Source organism: Equus asinus, chromosome 7 (genome assembly GCF_041296235.1).
Source record: "Equus asinus isolate D_3611 breed Donkey chromosome 7, EquAss-T2T_v2, whole genome shotgun sequence".
NCBI classification, from domain to species: Eukaryota; Metazoa; Chordata; class Mammalia; order Perissodactyla; family Equidae; genus Equus; species Equus asinus.
The window spans coordinates 106,766,510-106,792,198 of NC_091796.1; the positions used below are offsets into that span (position 1 = coordinate 106,766,510).

Consider the following 25,689-nt stretch of genomic DNA (forward strand, 5'->3'; position numbering starts at 1 on the left):
GGGGCGGGGGGTGAACCCTCTCCACAAAGAAAATTTCTAGGCCCAGATGATTTCATCGGTAAATTATTTCAAACATTTAAGAAAGAAATATTCTTACACATTTCACAAAAGAAGATACATGAATGGCCAATAGCACATGAATGAGTATCCATCATCATCAGTCATCAGGCAAGTGGCAACTGAAACCACAATGAGATAATACTACACACTCACCAGAATGGCTATAATTTAAGACTAACATCACCAAACACTGGTGAGGATATGGAGCAAGTGGAACTCTCATTCTTTGCTGGTGGGAATACAAAAAGGTACAATCGTTTTGGAAAAAAGCTTGGCAGTTTCTTATAAAGTTAAACATACACCTACCCTTGACCTAATGATTCTATTTCTAGGTAATCACCTAAGAAAAATGAAAGCATATATCCACAAGAAGTCTTGTACAAGGGTTTTATAGCAGCTTTATTCTTAGCAGCCCCAAATGGGAAACAACCCCAAAGTACATCAACAGAAGAAGGGATAAACAGATTGTGTTGTAGTCATAGACTAGAATGAACACTACTCAGTAGTAAAAAGGTATAAACTACTGGTCTAACAGTGTGGATGAATCTCAAAGACTTTATGCTGAGCTAAAGGGGCTGGACATAAGAGCACATACCGTGAGATTCCATTTACGAATGTCTGCAAGAGGATAAAGGAAAAAAACCCCAGAATATTGGCTGCCTGGGATGGGGGTGGAGAATTGACTGAAAAGGGACATGAAGGAACTTTCCAGGGTGACAGAAATGTTCTATATCTTGATTACATGGAAATATCTGTTTGCCAAAATTACAGAGTTAAGGAATGTGCATTTCAATGTATGCAAATTGTGCCTTAAAAAGAAAGAATTGTATAAAAACAACCAAGTGGGGAAGGAGACTGGGTGGAGCCATAGCTTAAATAAAAATCACAAGGTTGTTGATTGTGGCTGCTGGGTACCTGGGGCTCATTATACCATTCTGTTTACTTTGTACATGTTTGAAATTTCTATAATTATATTCTTTTTAAGAAAAGCGCTTTTAGAGTGACTCATGAATTTCTTGCCTTTGCTTTTATTTATAACTTTACAAAGAAGACCTTACTTTTGCAAAGTAATTTGAGGATCATTTAGTGATGTGACTTGAGAAAAATTGTCTACCAAGTCAAGATGGCTGCATTACATTCTGCAGCAGTGAAGAACGCTGGAAAGAACACAGGCTCTGGACCTTTACAGACTTGGGTCCCACGCTTGCCAGCCAGGTGATACTGGGCAGGTTAGGGAAGTCATTTTTCTAAACTGCGGTTCCCTACACCGAAAGAAGGCAACTACAGCATCTTGCTCCTGGGGCTGCAGTGAGGATTAAACGATACACGTACATAATTCATCTACAGTGGGCACAGCACCAGACGCCTACTGAACAACTACTGTAATCTTCATTATTATTGTTGCTATTATCTCACTTTCATTTTGAAAATAGTGTTCAAACCCTAATACCTTGCACAATTTGTTATTGGCAAGTTCATATATTACTGTGAGCCAGCACTGGGCTAAGTGCTTTTACCCGAATTATCTAATTTAACCCTCATAACAATCATATGAGGTAGATACTGTGGTTATCCCCATTGTATAAATAAAGAAACTGAGGCACAAGAGATTAAGGAATTGTCCAAGGTCATAGAACTAAAGTGGAAGAGTTGTTAGTTCTACATTCAGAGTCCAGCTAGCAACCACATGCTAAGATTAGCACACGTGTTAACCTTATTGCTTCAGGGCACAGAGAGATTCTACAAATATTAAGAATAGGGATTTTTTTTTTAAAGAGGCTCATTCCATTTCTTTATAATCATTTCTATAAAAATACAGAATACTATCATAGCAAAAAAAGAGCCTCTTATTAAATGTATACTTCTGGTGAGTATAGGTGGGAGGACATTTGAAGATATACCAAAAAAGATATCCAAAGGACTTGGCCATGTTGCAGCCTTGGGCAAGTAACTAACTTCATTATCCCCAAACTAAGGGTTTGAGCGACTCAGGAGCTGAAAGTACCCTTCCTGACACAATGAATTGGTTTATTTTACCTTACCTAGACTTCATGGTGGCAAAGATCATTGCAAAAGCTATCAAGTTCTATTTCAGTAAGAGCAGAAGGAAAGGAGTGGAAATAAAACTTGAGGAGGTGTGGGGTCAGAGGCTGCAAACACCAATCTCTTCCTGCCTGCCTGACTCAGTGTGACTCCTCTCTGCCCGCTTCTTGTTTCTCACGGCACCCACACAACTCTGCAAGGTGACTTTGAGGATTCACTCAGACAATGATCGGTAGAGCAGAAATGGATTTTTAAAGGAACCTAAAATTATTCTTCAAGTGAGTAAGATTAAATAAATTGTTTAAAAATGATGATACTCCAGAACTCTAAAAGCTAGAAATATTTTCACAGTTAAAAAACAAAAACAAAAACAAAGAACAGCATTAAAGTTGTGGATCAAGTTACAGTGAATAAACATCCAACAAATTAGCAACCTCACCCCTAGAGGTGACACCAAAACCAGCTTGCTTTCTAGAAGAAACCATAAAGTCATTTCTTCCTATAAATCAGAAATAATAGCAATACCTTTATCGGAAGAAGCTTATGAGCAATATGAGTCATTCCATATCTCCTATGGTTATTTTTTGTTTTGATTTGTTTTCTACTTTTTATTTTGAAACTATTTTAAACTAAGAGAAGACTTTCAAGAATAGCACAGAAAGTTCCCTTCACTCAGCTGCCCCTAATGTTAACATCTCATGCAACATTGATCAAAACTGGAAGTTAACACTGGTACAACTCTATTAACTAAACTACACACTACCTGGATTTCTGCAGTCTTTCCATTTCTGTCTTTTTCTTTTCCAGGATCAAAATCCACATGGTAATTAAGTTGTCACGTCCCCTTAGTCACCCCCACTCTGTGACAGTTCCGTAGTCTGTCTTTGTTTTTCATTACCTTGACCGTTTTGAGAAGTATTGGCCAGGGATTTTGTAGAATGCCCCTCAATTTGGGCTTGTCTGATGTATTCTCATAATTAAACCGAGATTATCGATCTCTGGGGAAAAATACCATGGAGGTGATATGCCCTTCCCATCCCATTCTATTAGAGGGTACGTGATATGAATATGTCTTATTACTGATGGTGATAATCTTAATCATTTAGTTAAGGTGGTATCTTCCAGGTTTCTCACTGTAAAGTTACTACCTTTCCCTTTCTATTTTCTATCATTTAGAAGCAAGTCACTAAGTCCAGCCCACACTCAAAGGGAAGGAAATTAAACCCTACCTACTGGAGGAAGGAATATCAATTTGTGGACATAAGTTAAAAACATCACAGTAATTAATAAATATTTGGGGGGAGATCATTTGAGGCTGTGCAGAAATCCGGTTCTCTTTAAAGTTTCACCTACTAATTTTAGCATTCATCAGTTTATCTTGCCTGCAGAAATTACTATGGTATTCTAATGATGATTTCCTATTTCTCTCATTCCTTCTATATTGATTAATCGGAATTCTTCTATAAGGAAGAACTGTCCCCTCATCCAAATTTATTTATTCATTCAGTCATTTATTTGTATCAGGATGCACTCATCATTTCAATAGAGACAGATAACCAAATAATGCACTCATTATTTGAAGAGAGCCAGAGAGAGAGAGAGATGTGTAGTATATACAGGTTAAGTGTCCATACACATGAGCTCTGTCTGCTAAGAGGGCCTAGAGGGAGTGACATTCTAGAAGCAATGAGCACACCTGGTGCCAAGATCTTGTTTTCTAAATACATTTCTCCAATAAAAGGAACCACTCCTTAGAGAAATGGAAGATTCTAGGGGCAGGGAGAATACAAGATAGACCTAGAGATTCTTGTAGTGCCAACAAGTAAAGAACTGTTAAGAAAAGAAAAAGAATGGGGCATGTCAAAAAAACACAGAGCCAGGGGCTGGCCCCGTGGCCGAGTGGTTAAGTTTGCGCGCTCCGCTGCAGGCGGCCCAGTGTTTCGTTGGTTCGAATCCTGGGTGCGGACACGGCACTGCTCATCAAACCACGCTGAGGCAGCGTCCCACATGCCACAACTAGAAGGACCCACAATGAAGAATATACAACTATGTACCGGGGGGCTTTGGGGAGAAAAAGAAGAAAAGAATTTAAAAAAAAAAACAAAAAAACACAGAGCCAACCTGAAAGAGCTCCCAGGGCCAGAGTTGGACTAATTATTAAATAATTAATGACAGTATGGGATTACAGTCTCCTATAGTTTTGAACATACATATCAAGAGCAATAAGAACTCATAAGAAGAAACCCAAAGTCCAATTCCCCTTGGGTTTGGATTACACAGCCTAGCAGATACATGTCAAAACTAAGCTCAAGACTCTATCAGTGACTCCGTACATCAAACAGTCACAAAATACCAGAGTAAGCAGACTTCCTTTTAAGTAAGGCCAATATGTGAAATTGTGATTTATACAACAGAGACTAAAGCCCGCTGATCATCCCACGCACAAACTTTAAAAAAAGGTAAAGTAATAATACTGATCCAGTGGTATTTTCTTAAAAATTTTTACTTACTGTGAATTTTTAAAAGAAAAATATGTGTTCAAATTAATCATTTTTGAAGTTAAGGCAAACAGCATGAATTGTTTCTGAAATACAACAAATGATTACACGTACATTAACAAAGGCTACCATCTATTGAACGTTTACCGTGCACCCCTCCTTGCTAGCTACCTTATATTCATCTCCTCAGTCAGACCTCAAGCACCTCATGACCAGGAAGCCAAAGCTTGGATGCACAAGCTGTGCACTTTTGGTGTGTTGGGACCTGGTAGTGGTGGTTCAGGATGCACATCGCCACTAGGAAACCACGTCCCTTAGATAACACTACATTCTCCTGAGGGACTGAGGTTACATAAGGTACTTCTCCAGATAAATTGAGTGTTCCTTGACCCTCAAATGATTGCCCCTTAAAACATTCTAATCTTCTGGGGCTGGCCCCGTGGCCGAGCGGTTAAGTTCGCGCGCTCCGCTGCAGGCGGCCCAGTGTTTCGTTAGTTCGAATCCTGGGCGCGGACATGGCACTGCTCGTCAGACCACGCTGAGGCAGCGTCCCACATGCCACAACTAGAAGAACCCACAATGAAGAATACACAACTATGTACCGGGGGGCTTTGGGGAGAAAAAGGAAAAAATAAAATCTTTAAAAAAAAAAAAAATTAAAAAAAAAAAACATTCTAATCTTCTTTGAGGGAAATGTTTCTAAAATGTGGTACAGTTATCTCTACCTTCTTGAACGCACATCTGTGACTAAGTGTGATCCATCCTTGATGGCTGGCTCAAGAGAGTGAACATGCCTGTGCATTAATTCTGACATAGCAACGATCTCCGAAGTTGAAGTCTGAAGGCTATTCATCTAGTCCACCTTTTCTTTCTTGCTCTTTTTTTTGAGGAAGGTTAGCCCTGAGCTAACATCTGTGCCCATCTTCTTCTACTTTATATGTGGGACGCCTACCACAGCATGGCTTGCCAAGCAGTGCCATGTCCACACTCGGGATCTGAAATGGCGAACCCCAGGTCACTGAAGCTGAACGTGCGCCCTTAACTGCTGCTCCACTGGGCCAGCCCTTAGTCCACTTTTTATGTTCAGCTCTTTCCCAAAATAACAGCTGGCAAGTCCTGGTGTCTGTAAGTACATCTACCCCTGAATTTGAGTGTGGGACCCAATAGGGATTCCAGTCCTGTGTTAAGGTGCAAACGCATCACATCCTGCTGCTCAAAGGCCTTTCTTAGCTACTCTGAGTTTGTGGTGGGTTTCTCAAAGGTGGCTGTTTAAGGAAGTCTGCTCTTTAGATATGGGATAATCAGTACACTGTGCATCAAATTCTCTATCATTGAGCAGTTTAAAGGTAAAGATGGAGTGGGGGGGGAGATAAAGAAACACAGAGAATGCAGAATACAGAGGAAGAAGGGACAGAATAGAGGAAAAGCAGAAGACCCAGTAACTTCAGAGTTACTGGCAGTGACACGTAAATGACCGCATGCTTTGGGTGATGAAGAACAAGGATTCTGGCTCAGTGAAATCTGGATTCAAATGTGGCTCTGCCCACCTAGTGGCCTAGAATGAGAATTACCAAGTTATTTCACATCTCTAAGCACCTGTCCTCATGTGCAAAAGAGAAACGATTACAACTGTCCTGTGGGGATGTCATGAGGATGAAATTACTTTTCTCCATACTCTTTGACACCATTAACTGTCCTATACTCCTTTCTGACGTGAGAAACAATTCTTTCATATTGAGTTTGAAATCAAGGTTTATATCCCAAAACATTTCAGAAGGTTCTGCATCAATGTGTGGGTGGGGAGGGTGATCTCATTTCTCAAAAATTTGCTTTAGATATTTATAGACTTCAATTCCTTTGATATTAAAAAAATAGCTGAGCTTCAAATCTCTTAATTGAAAAGTTTAACAGTTGTAATAAAACCAGCATTTACTTCATTATTCTGATAGAGTTTCCTAATCACATCTGGTTTTTGACTCTTTAGTGTGATATATGTTAAGAACCTGCAAACTCGAAGACTCAGAGGCTGCTCTGAGGGAAAAAGCCACAGCAGTCCTCAAAGGGACTAATCCAGAACTCTCTAGTTCCCCTCTCCACATACGGCAACTCATCACTCCCAGGGGATAAATTTCTGCAACCGTATTTGGAAATTATTTTTAAATACATTAATTGATTCACAATTAATTAAATCACAAGGACCTCTAATATATTTAAAATAAGGTTTCATTTATAAAAGCCCAACATACACACAACTTTTAGGAACATATAGACTATTTAAAGTGAGGTATACTTTTATAATTTAACTTTGTAACCATTAATCATTGGTATGACAGTAAACTTGGACATGAATAAAATCCAGCATGATAAACATAAAATTGGCCCATAATCCTCACTGCCCAAAAAAATCTCACATATTATTACATGAATACAATTTTCCCACTAAGGTTAAGTTGCCCTTATTGATTTAAACCTGTACTTTATTTACTCTTAAACACGTCTCTGAGTGCCTACCTTTCAAAGTGCTGTTTCATTTGTTTACACGCATAGTAGTTTCCATCTCTCAGGCTCTGCATCTTCATAACTTCAGAAAACGTTCCCTCTCCTATTTTGCCAACTGCTTTATAGTCTATAAACAAAAACAATTATAAAAATAAAATTTTATTTATGTATATATTTTGTACTCATTTCCAGACAGCAAACATTTTTATTTGTAAGATAATCCAACAGCAATATATTGAGAAGTGTTTCTCTTTTCTTTCTAAGGTTCAATGCTCCCCTCATTTTAAGAGAAGTGGGGTTGTGTGTTGGCAACGAGCATCATTTCCTCCCAGTCTATGCTCATCTTCATAAAGCAGAGAACCGCATGACCAGAATCTTGGCCGGGATGAGAGGCTCAGCTACCCTACGAGATTTGGAAAGCAGAAGAGCAACGGAGGCCAGCTGGGATTGCTCTAGCAGGAGCAGCCCTAGTATGGGCTTTGGCCCCAGGTCACACCGACAGATCTGATGTGCCAGCAGCCTCAGAACTTCCTCCTGAAAATCACCCTCTGTGGTCCTACAGAGGGCCCAGCTGATCTACAGCAGTCACCTGCAGTTCTTGCATTTCCTGGTTACCTGAAGGCTAACAGCAGCTTTCCTTGCCTTTGCTGCCACCACCATGACCCCAGCACAGACAATGGTTTCATAAGCCTCTAATTCACTATGTTAAATCCCTTCCTGCTCGAAATACCTAGAGTAGTTTCTGTTTTCCTGACCAAACCATGACAGATACAGACACGAGTATCTTGAAGCGGGTGCTGTGGGTAACAAAAACCTAAAAAGTGCAGTCAGGCGGCAGAGAGCAGGCTGGAGAGCCTGGTGTATCCTGACAACAGATGGCCAACCATAAAAGGCTGCCTGCAGTAACTGCTGCCTTTCACAGACCAAGTGTCTGCTGAGCCTGCTGGCCTGGGGAAGGGGGTTGGAAGAGTCAGAATAACGGAGAGTGCTGACGACTACTGACTGCCTTAGCAAGATATTTCAAGACAAAACTGAGCTCAGGAGAGAACTGCTACTTTTCAAGCAGAAATGGAAGGAATGAGAAAAGTCTAGAAAGCAAAAGTCTCACTGGGTTGGAAAAGCTTCTGCAGCCCAAATAAGAGGAGAACCAGACTAACAAAATCTCTACAGAAAGCAGTCTGTGAGACTTCTGAGTTAAATGAATGGCTCAGCCTGGCACCAAGATTACAGGAAGGCAGGTATTAAGCTAAAAAGCTAAATAGTTAAAAAGGCACTATTTTTTTCTAGAAGTGACAATGCTTTTTAGAAATGATAAGTTTATTTATTATTTTTTTTAAGGTATGCTTTTTGGTGAGGAAGATTGGCCCTGAGCTAACGTCTGTTGCCAATCTTCCTCTTTTTTTTTTCCTCCCCAAAGCCCCAGGACATAGTTGTATATCCTAGTTGCAGGTCATTCTATTTCTTCTATGTGGGATGCTGCCACAGCATGGCTTGGTGAGCAGTGCATAGGTCCACACCCAGGATCCAAACTGGTGAACTCCAGGCCGCTGAAGTGGAGCACATAAACTTAACCACTCTGCCATGGGGCCAGCCCCAGAAACGATAAGTTTAAAAATGAAAAAAGTCCTTATCTATGAGCAAGAAATACTGAAGTATTTCCAGATGAAATGATACAATGTTTGGGATTTATTTTAAAATACTCCTATAATTCTCATTCACTACTGCTGAAAGTATAAATTGGTATAGTCATTTTGGAGGGCAATTTGACACTACACCTACTAAATCTTTAAGACATACATTCACCTTGACCCAGCAATTCCAATCCTAGAAATTATCCTGTAAAAAATACTTGCTCAAGTATATATGATATGAGAATGCTAGTACAACATTATTTAATAGAGAAAAACTAATAACCTAAATGCCCCCCAACAGGGAACTGGATAAATTAAGTATGGTTTATTCATATAATGGGATATATTGAATATATTTAAAAGAAAGACACAGATGGATAGATCCTCAAAAATAATGTCATTAAAGACAATACCACACACCCAGTTAGTGGCTTTCTCTGAGGGGTAAGGTTACAGGTGTCTCTTTTTCTAAGTTAAATATTTTCCATAATGAGAGTATTATTTTATTAAAAAGCAATAATAAAAGGTAAAGACTCCAGGAAAAAAAAGTGGTGGGGGAAAAACAGCAAAACATTTATCACTGTTGAAACTAGGTGATGGATGCATGAGGGTTCACTATATTATTTTCTCTACTTCTGGTATGCTTGAAATTTTCTATAATCAGAAGTTAAAATAAAAGAAGCAAAAACAAGAGCTAGCCCTGATTGCCTAGTGGTTAAAGTTCAGTGCTCTCACTGCTTCGGCAGCCAGGGTTTGCTTCCCGGGCACGGAACCACACCACCCATCTGTCAGTTGCCATGCTGTGGCTGCGGCTCACACGGAAGAACTAGAATGACATATAACTAGGATACACAACCACCTATTGGGGCTTTGGGGAGGGAAAAAAAATAGGAAAATTGGCAATAGATGTTAGCTCAGGGTGAATCTTTCCCAGCAAAAAAAAAACAACAACAAAACCTCCTATGTGTGATCCTCCATATTCATACCCTCCTTAAGAATAGCCAGAACAGAAATGACTCCCTAGACCTTGGGAACCATGAGACAAAGATGGTGAAAAAGCCACCCTGAAAGATTCCCAACCAGGAACGCTCACATAGGACTTTACATGAACAAGAAAAATACTTTTCTTGTGTAAAGCCCCTGAGATGTGGGGGTTTATACATTACAGCACCTAGTAAGCATTACCCTCACTACTATACCTGATAATATAAATATCATAATCTATAAAACAAATAGAACAATAGACTTTTGAGAATTTATATTTGTAAGACTGCACATTAAAAATCAGCTATTCAATAAACATTCAGGAACTTTAGTTACCAAAATTCAATTTACACACAATGTTTCCCCATATATTTATATTTGAGATTTTATCCTACTTGTAAGTTACTAAATTAGCCTGCTACTGTTTCACGGACACTGGCAGAAGACAGCCTCTTGGGTCAAAGATAAAGAACTTTATTACTCATGGCACAGCAAGGTGTATGACATCTGCATGTATGCCTTTGTTCCCCTTGCCCCAAAGTCCCGTGAGGGTCACAGGGTGGACCCAGATGACACCAGCACATGCAATGGATTGCTCTGCAAGAGCAGAACCCAGGGCCAATGGCCTAGCGCTTTTTGAAGAAGCAGCCAACAAGATGGATAAAGCCTTGAATCTGGCACACTCAGCAGGAACACACAGGGAAACTCAGGGCCCACAGCAAACTGCCTCTCCCAACAGTTCATTATAGTGTTAATACACATATTAACCAGCTTTACTAAGACAGGGTATGTGGTATGGTATTATCCTCACCCATAAATATTCACATATAGGTAATATAGATTTTAATGCCACTTTTCAATCTTACTCAAAATAGTCAATTTCAGCATACATTTTCAAGGATCTTAACTTCAGGCATGCAAAATGAGAAAATCCTATTTGAATTACATATTTGTAGAAATTGGAAAAAACACTTTTCCCCCCAAACAGCATTTAACCACGCTATCACCATTCCAAATACCATATACCACTACCATACTCTAGTCATTGCCACAGAAGGAAACAGGAACCTATAACTGCCGTGCATAATGTAGATGCGCAACAACTCCTGAAGACAATGAAAGAAAGAAAGAATTGTTAAAACTTCTCACAAAAATTAATTTCCAAAGATGATTTCTGGGAAGGAAGATAAAAAGCACTGAGAACATGCAGTGGAATGAATGGTGGCTCCCAAAAAGCTATGTCCTCATCCTAACCCCTAGAACCTGTGAATGTGACCTTGTTTGGAAATAAGGTCTTTGCAAGTATAATTAAGGATCGTGAAATGAGAACATCCTCGACTACCCCGGTGGGCCCTAAAGCCAATGACAAGTGTCCTTATAAGAGACACACAGAGAAAGGAGAACAGTGGCAGCTAGAGGCTGGAGAGAAGGGGAAATGGGGAGTTGTTATTCAACAGGTACAGCGTTTCAGTCATACAAGATGAAAGAGTTCTAGAAATCTACTGTAAAACAATGCATATACAGTTAACAATACTGTACATTTATATATTAATATTTATATATTTAATATATTTACATTTAACATAAAATTATATAAATTTTTACATTTCACATATTTACATATATATAATGTACACTTAAAATTTTAAAAACAGGGTGGAGCTCATGTCATATGTTTTTACCACAGACAGACACAGATAGAGAAGAGGAGGCTGTGTGAAGACAGGCAGAGACTGGAGGGATGCAGCCATATGTCAAGGACGCCTGGGCCTCTAGAAGCTGCAAGAGGCAAGAGGGAGCTTCCCCTCCAGCCTTGAGAGGAAGCACAGCCCCGCCGACGCCTTGATTTCAGGCTTCCAGCCTCCAGAACTGTGAGAGAACATACTTCTGCCGTATTATGCCACCAAATTTGTGGTAATTGGCTGCGGCAGCCCTAGGAAACTAACATTTAACGTAACTGATTTTTTTTTAATCTAAGCAAAACATTAATTTTTTAATTAAAGGAGAAAGACTTCCTAAGCATAACAGTGTAAGAAGTCACTCAGAAAAGATAGATATATTCGACTACATAAAAATTTAAAATTCTAGCATAAGAAATACTCTAAGAAATGGTTAAATAAATGATGAAAAAGCCATACAAAGGAATATAATATAGCAGATAAAAAAGAATAAGGGAGATCAATATTCTGACAGGGAATAACTTTTCAAGATATATTATTAAATGAAAAAGACAAATTAAAGAACAGTGTGTAAACTACGCAAATAACATTTGTAGAAAAAAAAGTACACACATGGTGTCAGACAGAATAATGTGTGTCCCCAACAACATCCATGTCCTAACCCCTGGAACCTGTGAACATGTTAGGCTGCAGAGGGAATTTCTAAGCCTACTAATAAGCCGACCTTAAAATAAGGAGACGATCCTGGACTTATCAGATGGGGCCAATGCAGTCACAGGGTCCTTGTAAGTGGCAGAGGGAAGCAGAGAAGACAAGAGTCAGAGGGAGACTGAAGATGACACTGCTGGCTTTCAAGATGGAAGAAGAGGCTACAAGTCAAGAAATGCAGGCGGCCTCTAGAAGCTGGAAAAGGCACAGAAACAAATTCTCCCCTAGACTGTCCAGAAGGAATGCGGCCCTGACAGCAACTAAACTTTAGCCCAGTGAGACTCACTTTGGACGTCTGACCTCCAAACTGTAAGATAATAAATTTGTGTTCTTTTATGTCACTGAGTTTGCGACAATTGTATTACAGCAGTAATGAAAACTAACACACACATTCACACATTTTAGCTCATATATACAAAGAAGGAAGTAGAAGAAACACAAGAAAGTGCCAACAGTGGTGACTTTAGGAGAGGAGATCTAGATGGCTGAGGGACAGGATAGAAGGGAGACTCACTTTTTACTATATTCCATCTGTGCTTTTTTTTGTGTTACGCTTTGTGTATATATATATTATTTATTTCATTGAGGTCATAATAGTTTATAACATTGTGAAATTTCAGTTACATATTATTATTTTTCAGTGACCATATAAATGTGTCCCTTTACCCCTTATACCCACCCCACAACCCCCTTCCCCTCTGGTAAACACTAAACCGTTTGCTTTGTCCATGTGTTTGTTTATCTCCCACATGTGAGTAAAATCATATGGTATTTGTCTTTGTCTGGTTTATTTCGCTTAACACAATACCCTCAAGGTTCATCCATGTTGTAGCAAATAAGAGGATTTTGTCTTTTTTATGGCTGAGTAGTATTCCACTGTATATATACACCACATCTTCTTTATCCATTCATCAGCTGATGGGCACTTGGGTTGCTTCCATGTCTTGGCTATTGTGAATAATGCTGCAGTGAACATAGGGGTGAGCAAGTTTCACGGAATTTTTTTTTCATTGTGGTAACATTGGTTTATAACACTATATGAATTTCAGGTATACATCGATCATTATATATTTTGATTTCTATGTAGATTACATCATGTTCACCACCTAAAGACTACTTACCATCCATCACCTCACACACGAGCCTAATCACCCCTTTTGCCCTCCCTCCTCCCCCATTCCCTTCTGGTAACCATCAATCCAATCTGTTTCTATGCGTTTGTTTGTCATTGTTTTTATCTTCTATTTATGAGTGAGATCATGCAGAATCTGACTTTCTCCCTCTGACTTATTTCACTTAGCATAATACCCTCAAAGTCCATCCGTGTTGTCATTAATGGTCAGATTTCATCGTTTCTTATGGCTGAGTAGTATTCCATTGTGTATATATACCACATCTTCTTTATCCATTCCTCCCTTGATGGGTACCTAGGTTGCTTCTAATTCTTGGCTATTGTGAATAATGCTGTGATGAACATAGGGGTGTACATATCTTTATGCATTCGTGTTTTCATTTTCTTTGGGAAAAAAACCAGCAGAACAGGTGGATCATATGGTAGATCTATTCTTAATTTTTTGAGGAATCTCCATACTGTTTTCCATAGTGGCTGTGCCAGTTTGCACTCCCACCAGCAGTGTATGAGGGCTCCCTTCTCTCTACATCCTCTCCAACACTTACTGTTTCCTGTCTTGTTAATTATAGCCACTCTAACGGGAGTGAGGTGATATCTCATTGTAGTTTTGATTTGCATTTCCCTGATAGCGAATGATGTTGAACATCTTTTCATGTGCCTGTTGGCCATCTGTGTATCTTCTGTGAAGAAATGTCTGTTTAGATCTTTTGCCCATTTTTCAATTGGGTTGTTAGGTTTTTTGTTGTTGAGATGTATGAGTGCTTTGTATATTTTGGATATTAACTCCTTATCAGATACATGGATTGCAAATATCTTCTCCCAATTGTTAGGTTGTCTTTTTGTCTTGATGGTTTCCTTTGCTGTGCAGAAGCTTTCTAGTTTGATATAGTCCCATCTGTTTATTTTTTCTATTGTTTCTCTTGCCTTGTCAGACATGGTACTTGAAAATATGCTGCTACGATCAACGTCAAAAATATACTTCGTATATTTTCTTCTGGGAGTTTTATGGTTTCACGTCTTACCTTTAAGTCGTTAATCCATTTGAGTTAATTTTTGTGTATGGTGTAAGATAATGGTCTACTTTCATTCTTTCACATGTGGCTGTCTAGTTTTTCCAATACCGTTTGTTGAAGAGACTTTCCTTTCTCCCTTGTATGTTCTTAGCTCCTATGTCGAAGATTAGCTGTCTGTAGATGTGTGGTTTTATTTCTGGGCTTTCAACTCTGTTCCATTGATATGTGTGTCTGTTTTTGTACCAGTACTATGCTGTTTGATTACTACAGCTTTGCAGTATAATTTGAAGTCAGGGATTGTGATGCCTCCAGCTTTCTTCTTTTTTTTTCAGGATTGCTTTAGCTATTCGGGGTCTTTGGTCGCCCCATATGAATTTTAGGATTCTTTGTTCTATTTCCATGAAGAATGGCACTGGGATTCTGATTGGGATTACACTGAATCTGTAGATTGCCTTAGGTAGTATGGACATTTTAACTACATTTATTCTTCCAATCCATGTGCATGGAATATCTTTCCATTTCCTTAGGTCATCATCATTTCTTTCAATAATGTCTTATAGTTTCATTGTATAGGTCTTTCACCTCCTTGGTTAAATTTATTCCCAGATATTTTATTCTTTTTCTTGTGATTGTAAATGGTTTTGTATTCTTGAGTTCTCTTTCTGTTAGTTCATTATTAGAGTATAGAAATGCAACTGATTTTTGTAAGTTGATTTCATACTTGGCAACTTTGCTGTAGTTGTTGATTATTTCTAATAGTTTTCCAATGGATTCTTTAGGGCTTTCTATTAATAAAATTATGTCATCTGCAAACAGCGAGAGTTTCACTTCTTTCTTGCCAATTTGGATACCTTTTATTTCTTTTTTCTTGCCTAATTGCTCTGGCCAAAACCTCCAGTACTATGTTGAATAACAGTGGTGACAATACGGGTGGACCGGCCTGGTGGCGCAGTGGTTAAGTGCACACATTCCGCTTTGGTGGCCCGGGGTTGCCCGGTTCGGATCCCAGGTATGGACATGGCACCGCTTGGCACGTCATGCTGTGTTAGGTATCCACATGTAAAGCAGAGAAGGATGGGCATGGATGTTAGCTCAGAGCCAGTCTTCCTCAGCAAAAAGAGGAGGATTGGCAGCAGTTGGCTCAGGGTCGATCTTCCTCGAAAAAAAAAAAAAGAGTGGTGAGAGTGGACACCTTTGTCTTGTCCCTGTTCTCAGAGGGAAGGCTTTCAGTTTTTCCCTGTTGAGTATGATGTTGGCTGTGGGTTTGTCATATACAGCCTTTATTACGTTGAGGCAATTTCCTTCTATACCCATTTTATTGAGAGTTTTTTTTATCATAAATGGATGTTGGATCTGGGGCTGGCCCCGTGGCTGAGTGGTTAAGTTCGCGCGCTCTGCTGCAGGCGGCCCAGTGTTTCGTTGGTTCGAATCCTGGGCGCGGACATGGCACTGCTCATCAGACCAAGCTGAGGCAGCGTCTCACATGCCACAACTAGAAGGACCCACAACGAAGAATATACAACTATGTACTGGGGGGCTTTGGGGAGAAAAAGGAAAAAATAAAATCTTAAAAAAAAAAATAAATAAATGAAAATAAATGGATGTTGGATCTTGTCAAATGCTTTCTCTGCATCTATTGAGATGATCATGTGGTTTTTATTCATCATTTTGTTAATGTGGTGTATCACACTGACTGATTTGCAGATGTTGAACCACCCCTGCGGGAGACCCTGGTATAAATCTCACTTGATCATGGTATATGATCCTTTTAATGTAATGCTGTATTTGGTTTGCCGATATTTTGTTGAGGATTTTTGCATCTATGTTCATCAGCAATATTGGCCTGTAATTTTCCTTCTTTGTGTTGTCCTTGTCTGGCTTTGGGGTCAGAGTGATATTGGCCTTGTAAAATGTATTAGGAAGTGTTTCATCTTCTTCAACTTTTTGGAATAGGTTGAGAAGGATCGGTATTAAATTTTCTTTGAATGTTTGGTAGAATTCTCCAGAGAAGCCATCTGGTGCTGGACTTTATTTTTGGAGACGTCTTTAATTACTGTTTCAATCTCTTTACTTGTGATCGGTCTATTCAGATTCTCTATTTCTTCTTGATTCAATTTTGGGAGGTTGTACGAGTCTAAGAATTTATCCATTTTTTCTTGATTGTCCAATTTGTCAGCATATAGTTTTTCATAGTATTCTCTGATAATCCTTTGTACTTCTGTGGTATCCGTTGTGATTTCTCTTCTTTCATTTCTCTTTTTCTTTTTTTTTTAAAGATTGGCACCTGAGCTAACAACTGTTACCAATCTTTTTTTTTTTTCTGCTTTTTCTCCCCAAATCCCCCAGTACATAGTTGTATATTCTAGTTGTGGGTCCTTCTACTTGTGGCACATGGGATGCCGCCTCAGCATGGCCTGATGAGCAGTGCCATGTATGCACCCAGGATCCAAACCAGTGAAATCCTTGGCCACTGAAGCACAGCACGCAAACGTAACCACTCAGCCACGGGGCCAGCCCTTCCTCTTTCATTTCTAATTTTATTTATTTGAGCCTTCTCTCTTTTTTTCTTAGTGAGTCTGGCTAAGGGTTTGTCAACTTTATCTTCTCAAAGAACTAGCTCTTAGTTTCACGGATCCTTTCTACTGTTTTTTTGTTGTTGTTGATGTTTCAATTTCATTTATTTCTGCTCTAATTTTTATTATTTCTCTCCTTATGCTGATTTTGGGCTTTGTTTGTTCTTCTTTTTCTAATTCTGTCAGGTGTAATTTAAGATTGCTTATTTGAGATTTTTCTTGTTTACTAAGGTAGGCCTGTATTGCTATGAATTTCCCTCTTAGGACTGCTTATGCTGCATCCCATATGAGTTGGTATGGTCTATTTTCATTTTCACTTGTCTCCAGATATTTTTTGACTTCTCCTTTAATTTCTTTAATGATCCATTGGTTGTTCAGTAGTGTGCTGTTTAGTCTCCACATATTTGTCACTTTCCCAGCTTTTTTCTTGTAGTTGATTTCTAGTTTCATAGCGGTATGGTTCCATAAGATGCTTGAGATGATTTCAATCCTCTTAAACTTATTGAGGCTTGCCTTGTTTCAATATGGTCTGTCCTTGAGAATGTCCCATATGCACTTGAGAAGAATGTGTATTCTGATGTTTTTGGATAGAATGTTCTATATATATCTATTAAGTCCATCTGGTCTAGTTTTTCATTTAATTCCATGGTTTCCTTGTTGACTTTCTGTCTAGATGATCCATTGATGTAAGTGGTGTGTTAAGGTCCCCTACCATTATTGTGGTGTTGTGAATATCTTTTAGGTCTGTTAATAGTTGCTTTATGTACTTAGATGCTCCTGTGTTGGTTGCATAAATATTTATAAGTGTTATGTCCTTTTGGTGGAGTGTCCCTTTTATCATTATCTACTGCCCCTCTTTGTCTCTCATTGCCTGTTTTATCCTGAAGTCTACTTTGTCTGATATAAGTATGGCAACACCTGCTTTCTTTTGTTTGCCATTAGCTTGGAGTATCATCTTCCAAGTCTTCACTCTGAGCCTGTGTTTGTCTTTAGAGCTCAGATGTGTTTCCTGGAGCACCAAGTTGTTGGGTCTTGTTTTTTAATCCATCTCGCCATTCTATGTCTCTGGATTGGAGAATTCAATCCATTTACATTCAGAATGATTACTGATGTATCAGGGCCTACTGTTGCCATTCTATCACTTGTTTTCTGGTTGTTCTGTATTCCCCTGTTTCTCATCCCATGTATTTTGGACTGCCAATTCAGTTTGGTAGTTGTCTATCATGTTTTTCTCAGTTTTCTCCTTATTTATCATTTGTGTCTCTGATTATTTGTTTAGTGGTTACCATGAGGTTTGTATAAAAAATCTCATAGATGAGATAGTCCATTTTCTGATAGCCTCTTATTTCCTCAGTCTAAGCGATGATTCTATCACTTTCCTCTTCTCCTTCTAAGTTATTGTTGTCACAAATTATTCCATCTTGTGAGTTTATACTTAAAATGACGAGATTACACTTATTTTTGATGTATGCCTGCCCTTTATCTTTAATGTTACAATTAAGTGTTTGCAAACCTGTTCTGATAGAGAGCTGCAATTTTCTGATTTTGTCTGCCTATTTATCTCCTTGCTCAGGACTCTGTAAACCCTCTTTTTTTTTTTTTTTTTCAGGTATGAGGGCCTTCTTTTTTGTTTTATTTTATTGGAGGAGGAAGATTGGCCCTGAGCTAACAGCTGTGCCAATCTTCCTCTATTTTTTGTATGTGAGATGCTGCCACAGTGTGGCTTGATGAGCGGTGTGTAGGTCTGTGCCCAGGATCCAAACCCACAAACCCTGGGGCACTGAAGCAGAGCATGTGAATTCAACCACGATGCCACCAGGCTGGCCCCTATGAAGGCCTTCTTGATCATTTCTTGTAGGAGGCAGGGGGGTCTTGTGGTGATGAACTCCCTCAGCTTTTGTTTAGGTGGAAAGTCTTTATTTCTCCATCATATCTGAAGGATATTTTTGCCTGACAGAGTGTTCTTGGCTGAAAGTTTTTGTCTTTAAGAATTTTGACTATATCATTCCACTCTCTCCTAGCCTAAAAGGTTTCTGCTGAGAAATCTGATGAAAGCCTGATAGGGGTTCCTTTCTAAGTTATTTTCTTTTGCCTTGCTGCCCTTAATATTTTTTCTTTGTCATTGACTTCTGCCAGTTTTACTACTATATGCCTTGGAGAATGTCTTTTTACATAGACATAATTAAGAATTCTATTAGCTTCTTTTACTTGTATTTCCAGCTCCTTCCCCAGGTTTGGGAAGTTCTCAGCTATTATTTCTTTGAACAAGCTTTCTGCCCCATTCTCCCTCTGGACTATCTATAATCCTTATGGTGCATTTCCTAATTGAATCAGATATTTATCAGAGAATTTCTTTTTTTCTTTTTAGTCTTAGTTCTCTCTCTCCCACTGAAGCTTTTAGATATTTCTGTCCTCCATATTGCTAATTCTGTCCTCCATTATATCAGCACTGTTATTCAAGGACTCCAGATTTTTCTTTATCTCATTCATCATGTTTTTCATCTCCAACATTTCTGATTGACTTTTCTTTGTAATTTCAATCTCTTGTGAAGAATTGCCTCTGTTCATTCATTTTCTTCCTGATTTCATGAAACTGTCTATCTGAATTTTCTTGTAACTCATTGAGGTTTTTTTCTGATAGCTATTTTGAATTCTTTGTCATTTAGATTGTAAATTTCTGTGCCTTCAGGATTGATTTCTCAGTGCTTGTCATTTCCTTCTGGTCTGGAGTATTAACATATTTCTTCATACTATTTGATGGGGTGGATTTGTGCCCTTGCATAGTGATAGTATCTGGTCGAAGATTCCACCTGCTGCCACTGGGGAGGGTCAGGAGCTGTGTATTCTGAGCCTGCTGTGATCCCTGGCGTCTGTGCCTGTCCTTTGGAATCTATCCTGACAGGGCTCATCTGCGATTGCCAACTTGCAGCTGCTGCTTTTCTAAGGTATGTGCAGGTGCTCTGGGCGACTGGCCGAGCTGGAGCATCAGGCTGGGAGAGAGAGGGAGGATGGACAATTTCTTTAGAGTGTGGGTTCCTGGGGGTGTTCTAGCTCTGCCCTCACTATCTGCCCTCCTGGGGTGCTGGGTTGATGAAGACACCCCTGCAACAGCTTATCCTCCTCTGTATGGAGCTTCTTCATGGGCTGTGAGGGAACTTGGAGAGTGAAGGCATTTTCACGGAGAGCTGCTCCTCTCCCCTCTTTTCTCAGAGCTGTGTGCAGTCCCACATCCTAGACTACTTCTAGGGAGGGAGAGGAGATCCCCTTACCTCCTTCCACTTCCTCCCAGGGGGTCCAGCACCTCCACTTTCAGACGTACGGCTGTGTGGATCTCTCAGATGTCTATTGTGTTGTGTGAATGTCCACTGTTGGTTTATGAATGTTCTTCTCATTGTATCTTGGGGTAAGAGTCTGAGGGAAGAGTTCACTCCACCATGATGCTGATGCTGACAGCACTCTCTGTATTATTTATTTTTTTAAAGTAACTAATTAAAAACAATTTAAGGAGTGAGGGATATTTTCCTCATGGGTCTTTTAAGGAAAATAGATTACTAAATTAAAAACTAAGCATTTATTTTTATATAAATTTCATCTTAAAGCAAATGGCAATCTATGAAATAAAAACAATTTGCAAGAAAATTAAAAATAACAAAAATATAAGATACCACTTAACACCTACTAGAATGACTAGAATCAAAAAGATAGATAACAACAAGTGTTAGTGAGGATGTGGAGAAACTGGAACCCTCATACATCGCTGGCAGAAATGTAAAGTGGTGCAGCCACTGTGGAGAACAGTTTGGCAGCTTTTCAGTATGTTAAACAGAATTAACTTATTACCCAGCAATTCCACTCCTAGGTGTATACCCAAGACAAATAAAAACATATGTCCAAACAAAAAAACCTGTAGGCAAATGTTCACAGAAGCATTATTTATAATAGCGAAAGGTGGAAACAACCCAAATGTCCATCAGCTAATGAATGGATAAATAAAATAGGATATATCCATACAATGGAATATTATTCAGCCACAGAAAGGAATGACATTCTGACACATGCTACAACATGATGAACCTTGAAAACATTATGCTAAGTAAAAGGAGCCAGGCACAAAAGGCCATTTATATGAAACATCCAAAATAGGCAAATCCATAGACACAGAACGTAGATTAGTGGTTGTCTAGGGTTGGTGAGGTGTGGGTGAAATGGGGAATGACTGTTAATGGTACAGGTTTCTTTTGGGGATGACGAAAATGTTTTAACAGCTTATGAAGATGGCTGCACAACTCAGTAAAAATACCTGAAATCATTTAACTGTATATTTTAAATGCGTGAACTTTACAGTAAGTAAATTGTACCTCAATAAAGCTATTAAAACAAATAAATTTGTGGTGTTAGAAGTTAGAACAGTGGTTACCCTTGGGTGGTGGGGTGACTGGAATGGGCAAAAGAGGACTTCTTGGATACTGGTAATGCTGTTTCTTGATCTGGGAGCAGGTTACAAGGACATGTTCACTTTATGAAACTGCACCAACCTGTACATGTATAATTTGTGCAGATTTCTGTATGTATGTTATACTCCAATTTTTAAAAGTTGGGGGGAAAAAAACAAGCTATAGTTAGAATAAGCAGAAAGTATGAAGAACAGAAAAGATATACAGTAAATTGTATATTCAGGGAAAGGCACAAACAAAAACAGACTGAGAAATCATATTAATGGCAGAACTGTCATGTCCACAAATTCCAACTACTGAGGTCCAAAAGAACTGCTTTCAAAATGGTTCCAGGGGCCGGCCTGGTGGCGCAGTGGTTAAGTTCACACACTCTGCTTTGGTGGCCTGGGGTTCGCCAGTTTGGATCCCAGGTGCAGACCTACGCACCACTTATCAAGCCATGCTGTGGCAAGCATCCCACATATAAAAAAAATGGAGGAAGATCAGCACGAATGTTAGGTCAGGGCCAATCTTCCTCAGGAAAAAGAGGAGGATTGGTGGTAGATGTTAGCTCAAGGCTAATCTTACTCAAAAAATTAAAATTAAAATTAAAATTAAAAATATATATATGGTCCCAGTTCCTAAAAGGCCCAGTTCTTCCTGTTCTAGACTTTCCTGTTCTTAAGCTCATCCTTAATTGATTGTTATAATACACCTCCAACTTGTGAAGTGTAATGAGACTTGCTGGTCCTTACAACTGAAACAGACTAAGACAATTCTCTTGAATGAGAACCAAAGTTTAGGGGTCACTTATATTCCTCAAAAGTCCCCTTAACAGGGAGACTAGATGTCTTTTCCCATGGTTAGCTCCAAAGCGCCTCTTCTGGTTCCCTGAAATAGGTCTCCATCTTATTTTTCAGATAGCTCCTTTATCTCAGGTGAAAACGCTCTGAGAAGGACTACCAGCCCCAACACTAACATTACCTGGTCTTGGCAACTTACAAGAGTTGGAGATAAAATACATTATACCAGGAAAGAGAAACAAACCAACGGAAAACAACAGCAAAAACAAAGAAAGCTTGGGGCAGTGGGATACTATTACTTCAGTATTAAGACCATTCCATTCACACATAAGGAAGTCTGTGCACCAAAGGCCACAGTCTGCAGCAAAGACTGTGACAGAAGCCAAGTCTCATGACTGGCCTGTGTTGTGAGGGAGAAAAGGTGGGCTATCATACCAGGAAGGGCTTCTCTGCAGATCATCAGCAAGGAGAACTACCTGAGGGTGCTGACTCTCTAGACCAGCATTTTCCAAATTGAGTTCCACAGAACATTGGAACTGGGTAGCCCCCCAACCTAATGGGTATTCCATGAAAGAGGGTTCCATGAGAAAATAAATTTGGGAAATGCACGGTTAAATATAGAGAAACGCGTCTGACTGCAGAATTCCTCGGTGCCTTTCCCCGAAATGTGCGGTGAGTCTCCAGGGCACAGAGGAGCACACGGGAGGGGTGTGCGGTGTATAACCAGACGTGTCTTTGAAGTAGACGAGTTAACGTCCCCAGAGCTGCTCTGGATGCCCAAAGTGAAGATCTTTAAACTAAGCTACTAGAATCCCTCTGACTCCAGTCTTCCCTGAATAAAAAATAATTTTAAAAAACCAATCTAGGGGCCGGCTCCGTGGCCAAGTGGTTAAATTCGTGTGCTCCGCTGCGGCGGCCCAGGGCTCAGATGCTGAGCGCGGACACGGCACTGCTCGTCAGGCTAGGTTGAGGCGGCATCCCACATCCCACAACTAGAAGGACCTGCAACTACGATATACAACTGTGTACAGGGGGGCGGGGGGGGGGGTTGGGGAGATAAAGCAGAAAAAAAAAAAAAGATTGGCAATAGTTGTTAGCCCAGGTGCCAACCTTTGAAAAAAAAAAAAGTCTTTAAGAAGAAAAAGAACTGATCTAGCATCCAGCAAGGCAGGATTTCAAAACTATTCTGCCAGTTTTACAGTTCTTCCCACTTGCCTTCTAAGAGAAGCTGGCTAGGGGCTGGCCCCGTGGCCAAGTGGTTAAGTTCGCACGCTCCGCTGCAGGCGGCCCAGTGTTTCGTTGGTTCGAATCCTGGGCGCGGACATGGCACTGCTCATCAAACCACGCTGAGGCAGCGTCCCACATGCCACAACTAGAAGGACCCACAACGAAGAATATACAACTATGTACCGGGGGGCTTTGGGGAGAAAAAGGAAAAAATAAAAAATCTTTAAGAGAAGCTGGCTAAAGTAAGGCAGGGGCAGCCCCAATGGAGTCTTCAGGATAGAGGTGTCAGATCCCTTCTGACAAAAATGGAAGCCATAGCGTGTTTGACAACCACAGGTTAAACCCCGGAGCCTCTCTAAAACGGGGAACCTACCCACTCAGTCCTGGAACGAGACAAGAAAGATTCTTGAGTCTATCTCCGGAGAAGCTTCTTCAAACAAACCGACCAAAATACAGGCCCAGCAACTTACCAATAATTTGTCCAGTTTGGAACCTTTTAGACAATTTTGACAAATTTCTTTAGGAGCCTCCAAACTTGAAGCTTTGTGGGAAAATTCAACCAGCCTGATATGTTTACTGAGCAATACATCCTTCTGCCTTCTAGAAGACCTCATCCTGACCTACCTAACCTAACTCTTACTAGTCAAGGAATAGCTGCTGCTTGCTAACATAACACCAAATCTTTCCCTTCTGTTGGAGGGGCTACACTGGAACGCCCAGAAATTCCCCTAAAAGGAGACACAGTCTATTACTGTACAGAAGAGGTCACACGGCAAGTCTACAATGGCTCTCCTTAGAAAGGTCTGCTGGCAAGGCTGGCCCTTGGCTGCCATCTGGGAACCGGAATTTCAGGAGAGCTCCCATCTTCCTTAAATGATAAGAGTGGCTCATTGTGCCTAAACTGTTCGTGCGAGCAATGTGGTTTATGGTGAATCTGCTTTCCTTCTGGGAGTCTGGAATTTTTGTACGTGCTGGGCAGAGGGTGCCTATATTATCAGCTCCCAAGAAAAGCCCTGGGCACTGAGTCTCTAATGAGCTTCCCTGATAGAAAACATTTCACACGTGTTGTCACAATTTGTGGAATTGTGGAGGAATCTGGAGGAATGAAGTGAGTCATGTGTGACCCTACTGGGAGAGGACTCTTGGAAGCTTGTACCTTGTTTCCTCTAGACTTTGCCCCATGTTCCTTTTTCCTTTGCTGATTTTTCTCCGTATCCTCTCACTGTAGGAAACCATAGCCATGAGTACAACTATATCCTGAGTCCTGTGAGTCCTCCACTTGAATCATGGAACCTAGGGGTGGTCTTGGGACCCCTCCCAATGCAATTTATGCTACACTTCAGCCTAAATTAATTAAACATCCCTGGTAGTATGACTAAATCATTGTGGATGTCAATAAAGATTTATTAGCACAGCTATGCACCAGGTACTGTGCCATGAACTGTAGATACAAAGATCAATAAAACATAATCCCTCGCCTTGAGGACTTAGAGTATGTCCCCATGCCCCTAATTTTAGGTCCTTTTCTTATGAAAGAGACGGAGGGAGGGAAGGAGAGCCACATTTGCGTTTAGATAATATTAAAGGTCAAATTAATGAGTACATGGTGTATCATATCAAGTACGTGGTGCTTTAGATTCTAACCTCCCAGGACCGACCTGGTAGGCCGTAAAGCAGATGTCTTTCCTCCTTCTGAATGCACCTGTGTCCTCTGTTACAGAACTGCGCACGCTACTTTACACCCTCTCCCCATAATGCCATTAAGTTCCTTAAAGGCAGGTCTACAATCTGCCCAAATTGTTCTCTTTTGTCCCCTGTACATACTCAACAAATGATTCAAAGAGGAAATACCAAGTCACATGCCTTGTAATCTAATATTCCTATAGCCCCCTGGACACATACTGCAGGGGGATCTTCGCTGACAACTGAATCACAAAATTATTAATATTGACTAACTGGCAACCAACCCTTTTTTATTCATCTCCATCTTTAAATGTTGGGTTTTTCCAACATATGAAGAGAGATCTCCTGCCCCTTAAGTTACCTCCTTTCCCAGGTCAGACCATCCATATAAATGCAACAGTGAATTAAAAGGACAAGAAGGATAAAGTGGCCAGAAGGAGGCTTCTTAATTACCTTCTAAAAGTTTCATATCCCTCCAAGCAAACTATCTTTCAGAATATGTTTTTCCTAATTACATGCCAAGAAACTATGCACAAGGTGAATTCAGCCTTAACTATGACCAGGTCCCAGTAAACCTACAAAACAAACAAAACCAAGCTAGGTGATCATAGCCAACATTGTTGGACACCTACCCTATGTCAGGCACCATTTTTTTAAATAAACTTTTAATTTTAGAATAGTTTTAGATTTACAGAAAACCTGTGAAGATAGTATGGAGAATTC

At 39.9% G+C, this 25,689-nt stretch overlaps 1 protein-coding gene across 9 annotated transcripts in view; it reads right to left on the bottom strand.

The window, feature by feature from the left end:
* Positions 1-25,689, bottom strand: part of MOK (MOK protein kinase) — a 71,625-nt gene that overhangs the window by 36,175 nt on the left and 9,761 nt on the right. For all 9 annotated transcript variants that reach the window (XM_070514374.1, XM_070514375.1, XM_070514373.1 and 6 more), the window contains exon 2: positions 7,113-7,227. In XM_070514374.1, the coding sequence (XP_070370475.1) occupies positions 7,113-7,227 (115 nt within the window). The remainder of the gene's footprint in view (positions 1-7,112; positions 7,228-25,689) is intronic.